Source organism: Protobothrops mucrosquamatus, unplaced genomic scaffold (genome assembly GCF_001527695.2).
Source record: "Protobothrops mucrosquamatus isolate PMUCROS unplaced genomic scaffold, P.Mucros_1.0 scaffold303, whole genome shotgun sequence".
NCBI classification, from domain to species: domain Eukaryota; kingdom Metazoa; phylum Chordata; class Lepidosauria; order Squamata; family Viperidae; genus Protobothrops; species Protobothrops mucrosquamatus.
The window spans coordinates 296,798-312,119 of NW_015386645.1; the positions used below are offsets into that span (position 1 = coordinate 296,798).

Genomic DNA, 15,322 nt, shown 5'->3' on the forward strand with positions numbered 1-15,322 from the left:
TAATAATAATAATATAATAATATAATAATAATATAATAATAATAATAATAATAATAATAATAATAATAATAATAATAATAATAATAATAATAATAATAATAATAATAAAGTTGGAAGGGATCTTGGAGGTCATTTAGTCCAACCCCCTGCTCAGGCAGGAAACCCTATACCATTTCAGACAAATGGTTGTCCTATCTCTTCCTAACAACTTCCACTGTTGTAGCATTCACAATTTCTGGAGGCAGGTTGTTCCACTGATTAATTGTTCTAACTGTCAGAAAATTTCTCCTTAGTTCTAGGTTGCTTCTCTCTTTGTTTAGTTTCCATCCGTTGCTTCTTGTCCTGCTTTCAGGTGCTTTGAAGAATAGCTTGACTCCCTCTTCTTTGTGGCAGCCCCTGAGATATTGGAACACTGCTATCATGTCACCCCTAGTCTGTCTTTTCATTAAACTAGACATACCGAATTCCAGCCACCGTTCTTTATATTGTTGAAGGAAAAGACTTCACCATGGTTCAGTCCATGGAAGCTGAGAATAAACAACATGGTGACTGCTTTAGAAAGAAGGTTGCAGTTTATTGAAGAGGAGAGCCAGACATAAAGATGGCTCTGGAAGAAAATAGAGAGAGCACATGTAGGGAGTGGGTTTTTATACCTTCTTGAGCCTTTTGTTTGGAGTTGTTGTTGTGGCATAAACTTTGACCTGAGTCTGAGTGTGCCCCTTTGGCATCTGTGCTTTAATCCTATTATGTCCTGTCTTAGAGTTTGGGTGGGGTATGTAGATTTTAGGTGTCTTCTTAATCTTCTAGCTTCAACCTTCCTGAATGGTTTACACCTCCATTTCTACAGAGCTGGTTTCTGCTTGGGGGAGGGAGACTTGGGGATATTAAGAAAAAAACTGGGCATGCTTTTCTGCCTCTTTAAGATCCTTTGAGGAAATATATTTTTCTGCCCTTTTAATATTTCCTTCTCTGGGGGGCTGACTTCCCACAATATGAAAGTTGTTTAGCTTTATAGCAGCCTGCCTCAATCTGCCATCTTCTAGATACACTAAAACCTTAACTTCCAGAATCCCCCAGTGAGCAGAGTGACTAGGAATTCAGAAAGTTCCAATCCCAGCATTTTTGGACAACATTAGGCTGGGAAATGGCCAAAACCATCATGTCCTTGTTCTCCTGAGGTTTGCACCTAGATCAGAGATGTTCAACTGGGAACATCTGGTCTTGGTGTAGGCCCCAATAGCCTCAAGTGTGATCCCCAAATCCCTTCCAACATGAATTGTGTGGGAGAACATATGATGATAAATCACAGCTATTCTTTACTTTGATTTTAACTGAATGTAAAAATGCATTCCATTAAATCTGAGGTTATGTTTGTCCTGGCCCTGACTACATTCTTCTCCTGGCCCAGTTGGGGTGTGATCCCCAGCATAGTGCTCCAAAGCCAATCATGGTCTTATTCAGTTCCAAAGAAGCTACATTTTTATCTTCCTGTCTCTTGAAAACAGCCTTTAACATGCAGGACTACTGAGGCACAACCATTGCTGGCTGATGAAGGTTTAAGAAGAATGGCTGTTACCAATGAATTCTATGAGCAGATCAGTGAGGAGCACCTGAAGAACTTCTTCTTCATTGGTCGAGGAGCTTTTGGGGACATTTTCCGAGCTCGGCACAAAGAGTGGGGGACCGATGTTGCAATCAAGTTTCTGAACCGGTAATAGTGGTTGTTTGGAAGTTGTTTGAGTGCAAAGTGAAAGTTAGATCTCTTCTTTTTCTTGTCTGACAAAAATATATAATCTGTAGCTCCCACAATCATATGTGGACTTCAGAACCTTTGATATGGCCCTAGAGATCTTCAAACATTGTTCCCATATCGTAAGTTTGAAAGGGACAGTGGGGGAAGTGATTAAATATAGGACATGAGGGCAAGTTGATAATTGTAGAGTACCCCTTTACTTGGATGTCTCCTCAAGAGGCATCCAAAGAGGACAGTTTCCAAGTAATGGATCCTATCAGGGATCAGAACAATCAGAACCCCAAGTTTCCCATGCCAATTCGGGATCTTGATTATTACTTCTTTATGAACCCCATCTCATGTAAAGGAATACAGTACAGGCATGAGTAAGCCATTAAGGGGATAAGGAAGGACCAAACTTTTACAGGAGGCCTTACAGAAAAGATGTAAGGCCTGGGAATGAAGGGAGTGTGAGGGGGAAAAAAGCTCAAAATAACCCCGATTTGATTTTGATTACTACTAAAATGGGACAGAGAAAAACTTGGAGAGTTTTCAAGATTCTGTTATACTACTGAGCTACAACAAATAGCATTATTGGAATCCCTAATGTACTTGCTTCTTGACCTGGCTTATACTGGAGGGTGCTTTCAATCTTGAAAACTTTTCTGCAAGTCCTCAATTAATAACAAGCTCCTCCCTTCCTCCAGATCAACTCTGCTATTGCTTAACATCACCTTGCTTTCATTGCACCCACAATAATCCTCCAACAGAATTGAAATCAGAACTGAAATTCCTATACTTCCTGCAGGAACGCTTCCTTCACTCGAGAGGAACTCTTGAATGAAGCCCGTGCCATGGACAAAGCCCGCTTCACCTACATCCTACGACTCTTTGGCCTCTTCGTAGGCAAAATACAGACAGATGCTACCTTGGTGTCAGCCATAGCGCCCAGTTTGGGCTTGGTGATGGAATACATGGAGAACGGCAACTTGTCCCAGTTAATGTGTCAGGTCCCCACCATGCCTTGGGCCCTGCGTTTCCGCATTCTGTATGAGGTAGCCCTGGGGATGAATTTCTTGCACAATCTCAGTCCTCCATTGTTACATCTGGATCTTAAGCCTAGCAATGTCTTACTTGATGGGGAACTGCATGTCCGGGTGAGTTTTCCCATTTCTAAAGTTCTTGGCTCCCCCAGAATTTCACAGTGTCAGGATTTGAGGAGTATTTGGAATTCCTCTGGTCCAGCCCACTTCCTAGTTCAGGGGTCCACAGCCCCTTGGCCAAGGAAGTGTGCCTGCCTCTCACACAAATGGAGCAATTGCTGGCCATTCATGTAGAACATTTATGGAGATTCTCAGTCATCCAGATCATAGTTGTCCCAAAGATGCTTTTTCAGGAGGCAACTGGACTTTCTTTGTTTTCCTTTGAAGACGTTTCACTTCTCATCCAAGAAGCTTCTTCAGCTCTTCAGCTTCTTGGATGAGAAGTGAAACGTCTTCAAAGGAAAAAAGCATCTTTGGGACTCATGTGGAACCATCCACCCTTCCCCCCACCCACCAGTCTGCAAAACCGGACAGGTTGAAGATCTCTGTCCTAGTTTAAGAATCTATTACTACAACATTCTAGAGAGATGACCATCAAGTAGAGCTGTCCACAGGATGCTATGCTTTCACTGAAATGACAAAAGCAGCATTCCACCATTGTGAAACAACCACCATTTGTTTTGAACATACATGTGACATCCCAATGCATGTAAAGATGTTCAGAGCTTGTGTCGTGATGACACACCATCATCCTTTTGTCATTTTTACTCTCCCCCCCCTTGATACTCTGGTTCAAGTCTACCCTCAACTATGGATGCTTGTGGTGGAATGTAGTCTGGATTCCCAGAAAGGAGGGGCTGCATTTCATAGGACCAAAAAACAGCAAAATTTAGATAGTTTGGTTGGGAGAAAGTAGGTCAGGATAGCTCCTCCTTTAATGATGCAAGGAATTGCTTTACTATGGAATTATTCCTGTCTGCAACCGAGGAATAATAAGGGAAACTGCTTAAAAGTAACTTGTTCTTGGTGTTTGGAGCCTGACAATGTTCCTCTGAGCCACCTCTCTCAGATCACCCTACTTAAATGTCTATGGAGATTCTCAGTCATCCAGGTCATAGCTGTCCCAAAGATGCTTTTTTACAAGGCAAATGGACTTTCTTGTTTTTCTTTGAAGATGTTTCTCTTCTCATCCAAGAAGCTTCTTCAGCTCTGACTGGATGGTGGGGAATGGAAGGATTTATAATCTCTGCAGACAGCTGGTCATCTGCATTCTTTTTAGAGAGTCATTGAGGCCACCTGGAGGTTTATCTGGTTCCTCAGGGTCACCTGGGTAGTGCAAATGGGTGTGGAGACTTCTTGAAACTGCTGAAAGGACTATGTTGTAGACTGGAGATAGATGATGTCCTATCCCTCCCCCTCTGTTGAGAGAGGGCTGTTCAGTTTTGACATAGATGGCCTCTTTGACCCCTCTTTCAAACCAGTGGTCCTCTCTGTCCAAAATGTGGACTTTGCTGTCTTTGAAAGAGTGAGTAAAAGACAAAAGCTACTCTTTGGGACATCAGCCTACCTTGTAGGGGTGTAATTTGCAAAGACTACAGAAAAAAAGGTACCATGTCTGCTGCCTTGGACTCTTGAAGAAAAAGCAGAATATAAATTCAGTAAATATGTACCAGCATTCTTCATTTAGTCACTCGCTAGTATTATGTTGATTGAAAATGTACATCTGTAGCTTTTAAATCAGCAGAAGGCTGGAGAAAAATAGAAGACTGTTCTATTTGCTAACCTGTGTGATTATGATTTAACTTTGTTTGTAACCCGTATGCTTGGCATTTGTTAGCCACTGCTTATGTTCCATCCTCATTTCTGGCTCAGGTGTCGGATTTTGGTTTATCCAAGTTCAGGCGAGGAACTACTCAGCAATATAACCCCAGTTCTGGGGAAGAGGGCACCTATGGTGGGACCCTGGAGTTCATGCCTCCTGAATCCTTTTCTGATTTCAATTACAAGCCAGCCCGCAGCACGGATGTCTACAGGTGAGCTGGGTTGCCTCTAGGCTCCAATAAGGGATGCTAAATCCATGTGCACACCTCGGAGCTAAAGTTGGTTTGGAATTGATTTTCATTTGAAAGCAGAAGATCTAGCTGGGGATTCTGAGATCTATTCATGGGTCTCCCTTTTATTTGCCTACAACTGGCTTTCCATAACATGGAGTTTTTCATTTTATGATCAGCTCACTATTCTATTTCCTTCTATCCTTTTGGCTGAATTTGAAGTTCAACTAATAGAGAAAAGAACAGCTAGGCAACCTGAATGGGCTACATGGGGTCAAACGTAATTCTTGGATGGGAGACCACCAGGAAATCTGAAATCTACTTCCTTTTACTTTCAGTTATGGCATCCTGATGTGGTCAGTGTTAAGCAGTCAAGAACCTTACCACAGTAAGTCATTCTTTGCTTTGCTTTCTGCTTGTCCAAGATTTCACATGCATTATCTTTCCCAGGTAGACCACACAGGAAAGAGACCAGATGACTATTTCTGCTTTATTGAAAGGCTACAGTAATCAAATCTTGCAAATCTGATAGTACGTTAACAATTTCCATTTCCATTCCCTGCCCAGATCTCCACCATGCCAACATGAGTTCCATGATCAAGATGCATATCCCCCGAGGTCAAAGGCCACGGACGGAAGATCTGGAGAAGCAGGTCGATCAAGTGTTTAAGCTGGGAAACTTGATTGATCTCATGAGAAGATGTTGGTCTAATGAGAAGGGCCAAAGGCCGAGCTTCTGGGGTAAGTGAGATGCATGATGGCTGCCATCCCACATAATCCAAGAAACACCCCTTATTAAGAAGGGACAGGACACTCAATAGGAGACATATGCCCACCATCTTTCCCTTTGCTGGACCACAGCTTCTGAAGGCAACCCTTTCCACTGGGTAATTGTTCTCACTGTCAGGAGATTTCTCCTTATTTATAGGTTGGTTCTCTCCTTGATTGGTTTCCATCCATTGCTTCATGTCTTGCCTTCTGGTGCTTTGGAAAATAGGTTGACCCCCTTTTCTTTGTGGCATGTGGAAAAGACCTTGGAGGATGGAGCAAAGAGATACTGTCTAGGAAATGGTCAGATAAGAGACAGCATAACCCAAAGCTGTAAACTGTGTGGAGTAAGAGACTCAGAAGAGATCATTCCTAGTTTCTTCACGTGTAAAAATGATGTGGACAATTGTATTTTCAGACTTACAATGTTCTGTTAATGTAGCTTTACTCTAAAAGTGAATTATCTTATCTAGTTATGTTTCCTATTTGGTCTACCTGGTAGGGCTCACAGTAGCTGGGAGTCCATACCATTTGTAAAAAAAGGGCCATGATAGGTGGCATCAAGATGCAGAGTGGACAGGTCTCAGAGCCACAGAAGTGGGACAGTATTTGAATTTTTCCTGATTTTAGTAGGAAACGTGGGGGTCTCCTTCACAGATGAAGCCTATTGAAGCTCATGATACATTCTAGCAGCAATAGGTTGTTGGTTTGGGGACCTTGGGGGAGAAGGACAAGTTTGGGGTTACCAGGGATCTGGTGATAAGGGGCCCCCATTTCTAGGTCTGTAATCCCCAAAGTGGGCCTTTCATTGGAAGAACTAGGATAGCATAGTGGTGGAAGAGTTGAACTAGGACTGAAGAGCACAGTAAGCAAGGCCGTGTGTGTGTGTGTGTGTGTGTGTGTGTGTGTATACGTATACATATGTATATATGTAGATCACATTTCGCATGCCCAGATGGGCTCATGTGCTATATTTGCTCTTCTCCAAACACTGGACTGCCCTTTCATCCTTGGTAATTTGATGTCATGAAGGGTCCTTGGTGCTCTCTGGGATTAGTTGATTTCTTGCAGACATTTCATTAATCAAACATCATCAATGCTAGTGGGGAGTGGGGTTTGCTCTGACTTTATATTCTAGTGGCTTGCTCTGTCAAGGTTGGTGGGGGTGGTCTTAGAGGTTATTTGGTTGGGATGTTTACTTGTTGGCTTGTTTGGCGGTTCCTTGATTGGGGTATTGTTTACTTCTTGATTGTTGGTCTGAAGTTAATCTTAGTGTTAATCTATGCTCATCTGGGTGTTGATTGCTGGTGGAGAGGTGTTTTCATATGTTTGATTTTTGGCTTGTTGATGGTCTCTTTTGCACAGTATGTAGATGTTGTTTATGTCTAGGTGTCCATTGATGGACAGACTTGCAGTATTTCTCTAGCTTTTTATTACAGATAGTCCTCTCAACGAACACAATTGAGCCCAAAAATTCTGTTGCTAAACAAGACAGTTGTTAAGTGAGTTTTGGCCCATTTTACAAACTTTCTTGCCACAATTGTTAAGTGAATCACTGCAGCTGTTAAGTTAGTAACACAGTTGTTAAGTGAATCAGGCTTCCCCATTGACTTTGCTAGTCGGAAGGTCACAAAAGCTGATCACATGACCCCGGGACACTGCAACCATCATAAATATGAGTCAGTTGCCAAGCATCTGAATTTTGATCATGTGACCATGGGGATGCAGCAATGGTCATAAGTCACTTTCCTCAGTGCTGTTGTAACTTTGAACAGTCACTAAATGAACTAATTATTGTATTATTTTTTGAAGCCATTCTTTAATGAGCACCATCTCCGATCTGAACATAGACTGAGGGAGGTGAAGAAAGGCATGAATGTCCCCCTTAATCCTTTACTCATTCTTGTTTTTTCCCCCTGTTTCTCAGACTGCAGCAAAGAAATGGAAGATGTGCATTGCTGTTACAAGTGGAAAATTACGCCTGCTGTTCGTGAAGTCCAAGATATTTTGGTAAAGAATAAATTTTACAAAATGCATTCTTATGATAAGCCCCCAGAGGACAGCAGCGCTCCAGTTTTGCTGTTCAAAGTATTTCCATGCAAACTTGGTCCTATTTTTTTTTTCTTTTCTTTTTTTCTAATGCCATTATATTTCCTGGATGGCAATTTTGCTACATAAGCAATAGTGCTGTCCAGTCATGGAGTTCAAATATGTGAACAACCGGTTCTCTGTGTGGATGCCGCTTTCGGAAGTCCATTCGGGGCCTGGGCAACAAAAAAATAGCTACCAGTTCTGCCGAAGTGGTGCGAACTGGCTGAATCCCACCACTGGTTCTGTCTCATATGCATGAAATACACTTAGTCTTCAATTTACGACCACAATTAACTCCAAATTTTTTGTGGCTAAGCCAGCCATTTGTTAAGTGAGGTTTTGCCCTGTTTTACCACCTTTCGTGCCACAAATGTTAAGTGAATCCTTGCAGTTGTTAAGTCAGTAATACCGTTGTTAAGTGAAGGTGGCTCCCTCATTGGCTTTGCTGATCAGAAGGTCGCAAAAGGGGATCACCTGACACCAGGACACTGCAACCGTCATAAATGAGAGTCAGTTGCCAAGCATCTAAATAGCAATTATGAGAGGGATCTCGGAGTCCTAGTGGACAATCACTTATATATGAGCCAGCAGTGTGCTGAGGCTGCCAAAAAAAGCCAACACAGTGCTAGGCTGCATTTACAGAGGGATAGAATCAAGATCACGTGAAGTATTAATACCACTTTACAATTCCTTGGTAAGGCCACACTTGGAATATTGCATCCATTTTTGGTCATAACAATGTAAAAAATATGTTGAGACTCTAGAAAGAGTACAGAGAAGAGCAACAAAGATGATTAGGGGACTGGAGGCTAAAACATATAAAAAACGGTTGCTGGAATTGGGTATGTCTAGTTTAATGAAGAGAAAGATGAGGGGTGACATGATAGCAGTCTTCCAATATCTCGGGGGCTGCCCCAAAGAAGAGGGAGTCAAGCTATTCTCCAAAGCATCTGACAGGCAGGACAAGTAGCAATGGATGGAAACTAATCAAGGAGAGAGAAGCACCCTAGAACTAAGGAGAAACTTCCTGACAGTTAGAACAATTAACCAGTGGAACAACCTGCCTCCAGAAGCGGTGAATGCTCTAACACTTGGAGTTTTTAAGAAGAGACTGGACAACCATTGGTCTGAAATGGTATAGGGTTTACCTTGTTTACCTTGTTAAAATGAATTACCAATGTACAAATACTCCCCTATTCATTTCTTAAATTCTTTACAATCCATTTGCAATTCTGGGCCCTAAAATCCATGCTCTGGATTTCAGAGTAAAGCTGATCTCCTCATTCTTGTGTCTGCACCTTCATTTTTTTGTCTTATTCTTAGATGGATCAAGGTTTGCTTTGACATTTCTCTTGGGGCTGTTTTACAGTTTTTGTGATAGTTTTCACAAGGCCGTGAAGACATAGTTTTACCAATTGGAGTATGATAGAGCCCATACAGAGATTGACGTAATTGCTCCGATGAATGGCGTTAGGGACCAGGAGCTTTATGTATTTTATGATGTTTGTTTAACTATGCTTTTATAGTGTTTTTTTCTTCTTAGTTCTGTTGCTTTTATATTTGTTTTTGTTGTTTTTAAGCCTTCCAGAGTCTCTCTCTCTCTCTCTCTCTCTCTCTCTCTCTCTCTCTCTCTCTCACCAGACTATCCTTTGAGAGAGAGAGAGAGAGAGAGAGAGAGAGAGAGAGAGAGAGAGAGAGAGAGAGAGAGAGAAACAAAAAGCAAATAAATACAGTTAGTCCTCGACTTGCAACAGCATTGAAAAAGTGATTTATGACCATTTTTCACGCTTATGACCCTTGCAGCATTCCCATGATCAGGTGATTTACATTCGGATGCTTGACAACTGACTTACATGTATGATGATTGCAGTGTCCTGGGGTCATGTGATCACCCTTTGCAAGTCAGATTCACTTAACAACCATGTCACTGATTTAACAGCTGCAGTGATTCACTTAACAAATATGGCAAGAAAAGTTGTAAAATGGGGCAAAACTCACTTAACAAATTTCTCACTTAGCAACATAAATTTTGGGCGCAATAGTGGTCGTAAAGTTGAGGACTACCTGTAAATTGGAAGTTGCAGTGGTTTCTGTTGCTTAAGCCACCTCTTTCCATCTTTCTAAAAGCCTCCCTAACTGTCTACCTCTCAGTCTTAAAAATATCCACATCTAGTTGCTTAGCATTCCTCAGGATCTTTCCGGGCATCAAATAGAAGCCTGAGAAGCCAGGGAGACAGCCAGCCTATCATATAGCAAAAGGCAGGTGTATCCCTTATCCCCTTCTGTCCATGACAATTTCATGGAAATGGAAAATGAAATGAGTACTGATGGAAAATGAAATGAGTACTGATAGGGAGGAGAAATGCAAGCAAATAGATTAGATTACTCACTTGAGGACCATCTTAACCTGGAGGTCTACAGAGATTCTCAACCATCCAGGTCATGGTTGTCCCAAAGGTGTTTTTCCAAAAGGCAACTGTTTCCCCCCCCCCCCAAAAAAAGTCCATTTGTCTTTTAGAAAAGCACTTTTGGGACCTAATCTGGGGGGATTTTACCTCTTGCCTCCATTCAGGATCACTGTAGCTGGGTGTTCTTCCTGCCTTGCCAATTTGTCTTTTTTTTTTTTTCACTTCTGAAAGATGCAGAAAGAGAATTCTTCTATAACAGAAGCCAAGGTCCCTCCCGGTCTGAGTTCCAAGGGAGCCAGTCTTACCCCTTTGAGATCCGAGGAATACCGAGCATTCTCTCCTTCCTGTGGTTTGGAAGAACGTTTTAAAACTTTCCACCTAGAAGAAATGTCACCCGTGCAAAATGGCAAGTGCAATGTGAAAGGGGTGGGGTGGGGGATCATGCAACTTTTCTGCTTTTCTGGAGTTAGTTAACTGGAAATTGATCTGAAGACTGAAAAGCCTTTTTTTCTTAATCTTTGCATGAGTGATAAAAACTGAGTGCTTAGCTTTTAGCAATAGCAATATAACTTAAACTTATATACCACTTCATAGTGCTTTAGACAAAGCACTCTCTAAGAAATTTACAGAATCAGCATATTGCCCCCAACAATCTGGGTCTTCATTTTTACCAATTTCGGAAGGATGGAAGGTGGAGTCAACCTTGAGTCAGTCAGGATCAAACTGCTGACAGTCAGCAGAGTTAGCCTGCAATCCTGCATTCTAATCACTGTGCCACAGTTAGGCTTATATACCACCCATGGCACTTTGCAACACTGGGCAGTTTACAATGTCAAAACATTATTTGCATATTGTCCCTAACAATCTGAGTCCTCATTTTACCAACCTTGGAAGGATGGAAGGCTAAGTCAACCTTGAGCCCCATCAGGATCCAACTCCAGACTATGGGAAGAGTTTGCCGGCAATACTGCACTTTAATCACTGCACCAGCAGGGCTCTTAAGGAAATTCCCCCTTCGTTTTCTCCATTTTTGGTCCCACCTCTTTCTATTTCATTAGCTAGACCAAGATTTAGCAACCCACCACATGTATTATTCCAAGTTTTGTAGCTTCTTTCTCCCCTAAACCTAGACTGCATGGCCAACATTTGGCCTCCAAGTGAATTTTACCCCAAACCCTTCCTACAAATACCCCAAGATAGACCAATAATTTTGGTCTGAGCTCTGAAGACATCAATACATCATTCATTCCCACATTGTAGTTCCTATAGGCTAATGCTCTTTTTGGCCTCTGATCCAAAAAAGGATCCAACTTGACTCTGAGCCAGTCTCAGAAATTTCCACATCAGCCTTCCTGAACACTTGCCCTTCCAATCTCTTGAATTTAAATTATTCACAGGCCTTCCTGAATTGGAATGACAAGAAGTGATGTCCAACTGAAGTGAAAAGCTCTCATTATAGAAGACAGATCTGGAATCCAAGCATGCATTCTAATTCATATTTCATTGGACAATGGGAAGATGTTTCCCGAAAGATTCCCTCTGCTCAGTGTTTCCAACCACTTTGCCCAAATGGCCTCTTCATTCCACATCTGAATATTAATGAACCATAGTGATTGCTCAGTTACTGCTGACTCTTGTGGCTTAATAGACATCTTGTTGCCAGAATGGCCCATCAGTAACTAATCAAGGTTTTGTAAGCAACTGCTTATGTCATCAGTGATATCATCCAGCCAGTTTCCTCATTAGTAAAGCAGATTTGGGCTGCAAAAATTAGTAGAACCTCTAGATGGCAGCAAACGGCTAGAGATTCTCATGCTCCTTGCTGCCAGCTAGGGGACATTTAGATTTTTGTATCCTAGTATGGTTGCTTTGGATTAGGCCCGCATTTGATTGTGGGTTTTGTTTTGTGTGTGTGTGAGAGACAGACTGCCCATCAGCACTTGCTTCTTGGAGCTCTTGCAAGCTTTTGCCTATGTCATTGGAGACCATGACTAGCCAGCTTGTCTGTTGCTTTCAGTTTTTCAAAGTAGCAATGTAGTATTGGACTAAATCAAGAAGGGGCTATAAGGCCCAGAACTCTTTGAACTGATGTCAAGAAATCCATTGGAATTATTTCTCCTTCTCTTCCTTTTTTTACCACAATTTTTTTTTCTGCAATAAAGAAAAAAAATGAAGTACTAGTGAAAAAAGGATGACTTATGAATAAAGGACAGGGATATTTGGACCCCAGAATAAAACTGTATGTAGAACAAAGGGCATTTGTTCAATGAAAACCCTATGTGGAAGAACCCAGGATTATTTCAGTGGTGTAATTTCCTGAAAATTAGTTGTACAATGGATCAAATTCATGCAGCCTATAAAGTAGAATGAAACTCTTGCTTATCTCGACACATGAATCCAGTCGTTGTGACTAGCATTTTAATTCAAAGCACTTTGCTTCTTAAATAAAAACTGAAGTGGAAGCCGCCAGCCTAGAAAACCATGAAGATGATCCAGTGAATGTGAAGAATTTTACTAAGCCAATTACATTTTATATTTAATATTTCAGAATCAAGACTATCTAGGAATCTTTTGATTAGGCCTGCAAGATACCAAGTTACCTCTCACATATCACCCAAAATCATAATGGGTTTCCTCTGATTTGGCTTAGGAAAATGTGTGAATCAAGCCATCATGGTTAATTCGAGTCATTTTGTGTGAATTCTACCATTCTGGTTTACAAATCGCATATAATTGCTATAGCCAGTTCGTGGTATTTTTTTTAATTGATTGTGGTGCCAACAAGTCAAAGATTTTATCAATGATACTACATGGAATCATGACTAAAATATGCTTTAGTTAAATGTACTGTGAGGAGCCAAATGCTGTAATTTATAGATTAGCATATTGTGTGACTTTAACTATTGTGGTTTCTAAGCCATGATTTTTGTCTTAAGGTGATATATAGAGCCAACCATTGTGATTAATTCAAGAATCCATGGCTAAAACAAATAAAGGATAAGTGGGGTGTATAATCGTTGCTTTTTTCCCATTTCAGAAGCTATACCACCAAAAGTCGTTTTAAGGAACAAATCTTCTGGGACCCTACACCGAAGTAAAAGCATGTGTTACAGGAATGTAAGAATATCATTATTAATTTAATCTTTCATGCCAGGTAGAATAGAATAAGCTAGAGAGAGAGAGAGAGAGAGAGAGAGAGAGAGAGAGAGAGAGGGAGAGAGAGAGAGAGAGAGAGAGATTCAAACTAGTGACAAACTTAGCTGGAAACCCTGCAGTTCTGATCAAACCCTTGATCAAGATTGGTATGGAAAACAGTGAGTGACTAATGTCCCATGAACCACTACCAAGAGGGCCCATGTGTAAACTGATATGCTGAAGCTCTTGTTCAATCATATACAATAGCTGGCATAATCAAACTTTGCTCAATATGCCGGGGGCTGTCTCAAGCCTATTTGATCTAATCCAAGATGGTGGCTATGATTGCAGAACACCTTTGAAGACAACAGCTCTCACACCAAGCCTGTAAGAGTAATGGTCATTGGCTGGGAACCAGGAAAGGAAGCTGAGGCTGTTCCTTCTATTGAAGGAAGAAGCATAAATGTGAACAGGCTTTCTCTAGGGGGCTGACATGGGCAAGGAATCACTTTTTAATTAGCCTAATGGTTTGTTTTTCAAGAAAGATGAAGGGACAGAGCAGGAAAACCCTCATGTGTCAGAGGTCCAGACTCCACAAAGGACCACACTCAGAGGTATTTTTTTCTGTCTTGTTTGGGGAGATCTACTCATCTTTGCTCACTGGAGCTAAGAATGAAACCAGGCATGCTACCCCTGCACAGTGAGACCATCATGGAACTATTATCACCTCTGGCCTTACTTGCAGATTCTTTGTATAACAGAACTTGTTCCATAGCAGGAAGAATGAACAAATGACTATATATACATAACCATGTGTTTGTGGGTGTGGATGCATATACAAACAGACATCTGCTCTATCAGCAAAGGATAGCTGTTAGCATCTTTCCTTTGGTTGACTCTCTGTTACCATGATTGTAATGGCCATGGCAGTTGCCAGAATATCTCTACTGAAATTAAGTGTATCTGTGGCCTCATTCAAACTACACTTCAGTTGTAGTTTGCCACCTCATACCTGAATCAAAGTTTGTTGAGGATGGGGAGGAAGATGGAGAGTTATGATAACTTTTCAAAAGTAGTTAGATTCAGAATAACAGAGTTGGAAGAGACCTGGGACGTCTTTTAATCCAATCCCATGCTCAAGCAGGAGACCCTATACTATTTCAGACCAATGGGCTGTCCAGTGACATCTTAAAAGCCTCCAGTGATGGAGCACCCACAACTTCTGAAGACAAGCCATTCCACTGGTTAATTGTTCTCACTGTCAGGAAAATTCTCTTTAGTTCCAGATTGCTTCTCTCCTTGACTAGTTTCCATCCATTGCTTCTTGTCCTGCCTTCAGGTGCTTTGGAGAATAGGTTGACCCCCTCTTCTTTGTGGTAGCCTCTTAAATATTGGAACACTGCTATCATGTCACCCCTAGTCCTTCTTTTCTTTAGATTAGTCATACCCAATTCCTGCAACCATTCTTCATATGTTTTAGCCTTCAGGCTCCTAATCATCTCTGTTACTCTTGTCTGCACTCTTTTCAGAGTTCAACATCTTTTTTATACTATTGTGACCAAAACTGGATACAGTATTCCAAGTCTGGTCTTACTAAGGCTTTATAAAGTGGTACTAATAGTGCTTTATAAATATTAATACTAGGGATCCTGACCTTTAGTTGGTATTCTTGGTCATGCTGGCTGGGAGGATTAGGGATGTTGAAGTCAACACATCTGGGAAAAGAGTGAGAAATTTCACTTCTCCAAACAATTTGGGAGAACTTTTCAAGAGGGTTGTATTAATTCCTTTTCTCTTCCCCCACCCCCTTTTAAAACAGGTAATAAGCAACGGCCCCATTCAGATACATTTGCTTCTCCAATATATCCAAATTATCCTGCATACCATCATTATCCACCGGTAAGTAAATGAGAAATACCAGGAAGAAGATTAGGAAAATATGGAGACAAGCATCCTTAACAGATCTTCTCTGAATCTCTCTTGCTTACTTCCACTAGGGTTCTATGAATTTGATTCCCCACCATTTTCTTTCAAAAATAGGGACACAGAATATTGACACTGAGATTCTAAGAGTCCTGTTGGATCCAAGCATCA

At 41.3% G+C, this 15,322-nt stretch overlaps 1 protein-coding gene and 1 long non-coding RNA gene across 2 annotated transcripts; both read left to right on the forward strand.

Annotated features, from left to right (window-relative positions):
• The first annotated feature begins 1,559 nt into the window (after window positions 1-1,559).
• RIPK3 (receptor interacting serine/threonine kinase 3) lies at window positions 1,560-11,520 on the forward strand. The gene is made up of 8 exons (XM_029283964.1): window positions 1,560-1,711; window positions 2,541-2,889; window positions 4,648-4,808; window positions 5,165-5,214; window positions 5,394-5,567; window positions 7,522-7,604; window positions 10,325-10,519; window positions 11,491-11,520. Exons 1-8 carry the CDS (start codon window positions 1,566-1,568, stop codon window positions 11,518-11,520), a joined length of 1,188 nt encoding a protein of 395 aa, XP_029139797.1. The 5' UTR covers window positions 1,560-1,565.
• A 1,618-nt stretch (window positions 11,521-13,138) lies between these two features.
• LOC114922520 lies at window positions 13,139-15,115 on the forward strand. Its single transcript, XR_003810419.1, has 3 exons — window positions 13,139-13,210; window positions 13,770-13,842; window positions 15,048-15,115. It is a non-coding gene; the product is annotated as an uncharacterized LOC114922520 (long non-coding RNA).
• Window positions 15,116-15,322: the final 207 nt, after the last annotated feature.